The sequence below is a fragment of the Mesitornis unicolor genome, unplaced genomic scaffold (genome assembly GCF_000695765.1).
Source record: "Mesitornis unicolor isolate BGI_N332 unplaced genomic scaffold, ASM69576v1 scaffold9644, whole genome shotgun sequence".
In the NCBI taxonomy this organism is placed as follows: Eukaryota; Metazoa; Chordata; class Aves; order Mesitornithiformes; family Mesitornithidae; genus Mesitornis; species Mesitornis unicolor.
In genome coordinates this window covers 85139-90998 of record NW_010179413.1, presented here as the reverse complement: position 1 = coordinate 90998, position 5860 = coordinate 85139, and the positions used below count along the sequence as shown (strand labels likewise).

The window sequence follows — 5860 nt, the reverse complement described above, 5'->3', positions numbered from 1 at the left end:
TATATGTATTCACCCATGCACATCCACATACACTTAATGTACGTATGCATCATATATGTGTAACAGAGCATACAAATCTATGTATAGCATTCAAGTAATGACGTGACAAATGTTAGACACATTGCTTTAAGTGCTTAACTGGGAATAACCTTTGGTTTGGGCTCACAAATCTTTTCCTTTTCTAAGCTACACACTTCATGTCTGGAGCATGTGGAAGCATCTTACCTTGCTTCCATTTTCTCTTGCCTCCCGTTCCATCTTGAGATCAGAAATTAGGAGAGTCTTGTATTTGTTCTTTCCATTACTGCTGTGATCATCTAGTCTGTATTCTGAAGTCAGCTGAGCAGAGAGGGGACTGTCACTCAGGTTCAGAGGCTGCTCATCCTGCTCCAGATTTGTTTTGCCATTACTGTTGGTTTCTGCCATCTCCCTGCAGTGTGTTCCCCCTGAAGCATTGGAACTGTGTCCCACGGTCTCATTGCCATTAAAACTCTCTGCGGCTGAATCATCTATTAAAAAATATATATTTTCAGTCACATGCCACATCATCATCTCTGTCCAGTTCAAACATAATTTATACCTTCACAATGTTTTTCAAAATAGAATGAAAATGGTTTATATTACTAGTACCAGTATGTTTCTGCAGGATGTATACACACACACTCCTCCATGTTTTCAAGTGAAAACTTTATGTAAACCCATAAAATATTACTAAGTTAAGGGAAATTATCTGGGCTGACACCTTAGTGTCACTGTGTACACAAAATATAAGTATCCCAAATGACTTTTAGGGACAAAATGACAAAGTCTGCCTTAATCCATCTGTCTGTCCATATGTCTATGAATCTATTTAAATTTGTATACCATGCTCATTACTGCAGTACTGTGTATTTCTGAAATCAACAGAGATGCGCATGGCATTGAGAGAGAATCTAGTTCTCAGGTTTTAAGGGTGCAGAGCAGCATATGTCATATCCATAAACATCCTCTTGCACAGATACGATGTAAATACATCTGATGTATTCACTGCTGCCAGTAGAGATTACACTGGAAAAGCTGACTCCAGAAAGAAAGATCCTCTCTTCATTTTGTTCAGGTCCTCATTCACTTTGCTCATTCATAGCATGTCATAGTATTTTTAAAACTACTGCTCAATAAAGGACTAAATTATCAACCTGAACGCTACATCAGAAAATTTTGGATGTGTTGTTTTTATCCCTAAGATTTCACAGCTGAAATGTATGATTACCATGTGCCTTCTCAGGCTTACGGGTTTGTGTATCCTGTGTTTGTTAGCACTGGAATTTGCTACCTTTGCTACTACTCAGCCCTTCTTTACTTCTAAACAATCTTTCAGCCAACAGGTTATCTAGTAACACATTTCATCCTTCAATAGATTAAATGGCAGCAGAATTTGGCCCTCAATTTGCTTACATCTTGTTCTCTAAAGCACCTCTTTTCTGGCAACTTACATGGCTTTGCTCATGGTGCAAACACTTGCCCAGGGCTCTTCAAGCCTATGCTTATTACAGACAGTGAAGCTGGAAACAAAACTGGGGAGTTAGCAGCCAGAAATGTGTACAGATTGAAACTGGAGATACAGGATGAGATGGACCTTAACATATCAGTATTTTAATATATCATCTGATTTCAGGCCCTTCTAAACAACTTCTATGGAAATGAAACAAACACACTTATACACACATGGAATTTAAAAAGCATCAGGACACATTCCTTAAAGGATGTACTCAGAAATACTTATGCTTGAAACTACATGATTAATCAAATTGTTGACTCTCCATCATCAATACAGTAAAAAAACAACTATTCACCGCCCTCAGATGAGAATTTTAAAAGTGAAGAAAATATTGTATAAATGGGTAATGATCTAATTCAATTAAGTACTTAGAGAGCCATAGACAAGCCATCATACATCTGTGGCCTGCTGGCTGTAGTCTTTCAACACTTTTATGTCATAAAGTATACAGGATTGGGCACACATCTTGAACATTCTTTTTAAAATTGCATTGTTTTGTAAACCTGTAAAAACAAATACCTAGTTTCATGAAAATACATAATAAAAACAATAATTTAAATGTTTTTATTTAAGGAACATTCTTCTTATTTTTTAAGATGCTTTACAATTAATGGCTGCAATAAAAAATAAAGCTATATTTTGGTACGTACCACTTTTGCATTACCTATTACAAATACAAATGCATATACAGTAAGAGACATCATAACATTCCTAGAATAAGACTTTTAAATGTGTACATCAACTCAACTTGAAACAGAACAATGGAAATGTTCTGATTTTAAAACCCGGGGCTGCCTGAGGACTCCAGCTACATAAATTAATTAGGTGAGCAGGATTTACCTTCAGTAGACTTTCTATCATGCCCTGAGACTTATGTCTTAAATGGCATAACACATTAAAAAGGATAAAATTCTAAACACAGTTTCAGAAATAAATACGCAATTTTATTATTCTGACTTTCTAATATAGGGTCTTAATTTTTTTTAAATAAAATAGCTATATTTACAACCCATTTTAAAGGCTTTGAGATATCAGAAAGAAATCCAGATTTCTTTATTTAAGAGAGAAACACTTTGGTTACCACTGATTTGTATTTAGGACTGTTAACCTATAATTGGCTTCTTGATTATCAGTTTAACAAGTGACAGTTAGTTTCAAAATTAATTAAATCAATTACTAAATCGGTCACCAAGTGATACTCCTCCTTTTGAAGGGCTCAGAAAATTCCCTGCTGTCGGAAGCAAAAAAAGAAACAAGTGAGTAACCAGAGGATGCAGAGAGCCACCTAAAAGCTGGGGTCACTGTGTAAGCTGCAGCACACAAATTCAATCCTTAGGGAACTTCTGTGTGCTGGCATCCAAGTGTCACAGGTAGTGCAGTGCAGAGGAGCCACTACCGGGACATAGACAGCTAACTGGGAATGATGGTGTATGAAAAGAGCTATGCCTACAGCCAGATCCAGGAGCAACCAAGTCCAAAGGCTGTTAGTTTTGGCTTGCAATCATAAGCAATAATGCTATTAATTCTTCCCTGCCCCCCATGTGATGAATGTTTGACAACTAAAGCTTACATATGCATGAGAAAGTTACAACACAAAAGAAAAAAAAAACGACAGATTTTTTATATCTGTTCTAAAACACAACCATTGAAAAAATTCCTATGCTGAGTAAATGTGATCAAGCACTATAATACTTTGAAAAAATAATACAGTACTTACATGATTTTGGCTTTGCTTAGCAAAAGCTTAGTTACTTGACAGTAAAGCTCAGTTTCTTCTATAAAGTTAAATATCTGCTTTTACACTCATTTAACCTTGCTTGTTAGAAACTGGACCTATTGTCTGTCAGGATAATATTCAGCAGAATGGCTACAATGGCTATAAATCACACTTTTCCCAAGCAAACATAAATAGGTATTGCCATAAAAGAGATTAAAAAACCAAACAAACAGTGGTTTAGGGCTAGTAGTTCCTTTCAGATGTTGCCAAGGTAACTAAATTACAAGGTTTAGTATATTTCTCATCCCTGGGCAGCTGGTCTCTTTCTGCCAAGAATATGGGTACTCTAAAGCAACAGTTTCTGAGGTATCATCAACACAGACCACATCAGGAATAATTGGTTTTGGTTTAAAAGGCAGGAGGGTATGGTCCAGGAAAGGAAAGGCCTGTTCACTCTTGAATATGGGCAGCCAGGGCTCCAATACCTCCTGGCACCGCTCGTGGCTGCTAGGCCAAGCCGCCATGCTCCTGGGCCCACAAGTACTGCAAGAACACATGGCTGCCACACAACTGCCAAGGGGCAAGGCTGGTTTCATGGAGATCTGTCCCTCTGACCACCCTCTCCATTGGCAACCACTTCTTTGGGGCATGGGAGGTGAGGTCTCACCTCCTCACTGCACCTGGCTCAGCTGGCAAGCGGAGACTGCACCTAAGTGGGAGCCTGGGATCAGCAGTTTGCTTCCACAGTGTTATCACCTTATTTATCACACTTCAGCAACAATAAACTGCTAACACTGAAAGCCAGTTCTCTCACCAAATATTTTTTTCCTCCATCCCACAGAGGAAGAGGCATGACGGCTTGGGGAGAACTGTGCGCAGGCCCAGGGGAGCCAAGGCTTTGCCCAGCTATGGCTGAGTGCTCCTCCGGGGCAGTTTGCCGACAGCTTCTCCTTCAGGACACGGACACTTCTAACGGCAGGCACTGAGGAGGAGAGGCCACGGGCCCAACCCTGGGGCAGCGGAGAGGCAGCAGGAGTGCAGCTGGGGAACTTGGTGGCACCCCTGTGACCTGCTGACATCATGGTGGCAGTTGAAGGCTGCCTGGTCCCAGCCTGACCCCTGCCCCTGCCCCTGCCCTTTACAGGGACTCCACAGAGGCCAGGCCTACCCCAGCCTGGAATGGCACCACCACCGGTAAGCGGTCACTCCAGGTCCCTTTCCATGGCTGGCTCACGAGGGGGAAAACAGCACGTTTTCAAAACATGCCTCTTGCCTAAACAAGTGCCACAGGGCGGGTTTCATGGGAAGACATATGGGAAGCATGCCACAGGCACTGGGAGCTGAGAGGGGAGGAAGCAGAGGGCTTTCCCTGTCTCCCATTGGGTGTCAGGACAGTCACAAAAGAGGCTATGGGACAAGCTCACATCTTCATCATCTCCTAGGGCCACTGCTATCCACAAACATCATCCATTGAAGCGAATGATGGCCTCATCAAATTCTGCTGCTTGCTCAGGGCAGGGCACATGCACGGGAACCATGCAGTTTTCAAGCCCTTACCCCAGCACACTGGAAGACTGGAAGCACATCTACAACTATTTTTGATACTTTAGCCCAAAAAGGGAGAGTCTGACTGAAAAACATGTATGTGTTTCACTTCTCAAAAACAGGCAGCTGGTGCCTCACCTACACAGAGATCCTCCTCCTTGGATTAAAGAGTATCACCTCTCAGAGAAAGACTCCAAGAGCAGAGGGAAGGCACCTTGGGATCAGGCAGCAACTGCTTTCTTGCGGAAAAAAGCAGCACTGTTCAGGCTTCAGCATGGACTTCTCACTCTTGGACCAATATATCTTAAACCTCCTAATGCCAAGACATCCTTCTCCTGCACAGAACTCCACACTGATCCCCTACTCTGACCAAAACCACTTGGGCACCTTCACTCCAAGTACTCTCTGTGTTACAGATAATTCTCAAAACAAGAACTGCAATAATTTTTCTACTTCAAGTTAGCTTCTCATAATTCATCACATTGTATTAGAGCTTCCAGCTCACCCTTCTAGATCACCTTGAGGAGAACTAGACACAAAGTGACACTAGCTTTGTTTTTGCAGACTTGAGAAGTCCAGGGTCCTGCCTGAGAACTTCCCAGGCTCATTGCAGTCACCACTGTGGGAGCTTCTCCCCCCACTTTCAAAGGAAACTTGGAAATGGTGAAAGAAAAGACAATGCCAAAGAAAGCCCAAGCAAACAGAAGCTCTGAAAATGAGTTTTGATTCTCAGAACTGTTGCATCCTCCACTTCAATTATCTGCCACAGACATTCACATTATCATGAGCTAAACTTCTGCCAAAACCCACTGTCTCTGCATTTAGCATCTTGGATTAGGCAAGGTGACTTCTGTGACAGTTGGTATTTTAAGGGCACTCTGATTTAGAGCAGGAAACCAGGCCTTAATTTCTAGGATTATGTTCTCCTACCAAACAATGTTTGGATTTATGAGCAGGCAAACAACATATACTGCTAGAATTAGAGATTCTTCTGCTTTAGATTAAAATGCATTTCTTCCACCCAGAGAGAACTGTCTTGAGAGCAGGTGTGTCAAATGCTC

At 41.5% G+C, this 5860-nt stretch overlaps 1 protein-coding gene across 1 annotated transcript in view; it reads right to left on the bottom strand.

Annotated features, from left to right (window-relative positions):
* Window positions 1–225: 225 nt before the first annotated feature.
* Window positions 226–5860, bottom strand: part of LOC104539277 (nucleolar protein 4) — a gene marked incomplete at both ends in the record, with an annotated part of 71252 nt that continues 65617 nt past the window's right edge. Inside the window, one exon of the mRNA XM_010182755.1 lies at window positions 226–509. Coding sequence (XP_010181057.1) covers window positions 226–509 — 284 coding nt within the window. The remainder of the gene's footprint in view (window positions 510–5860) is intronic.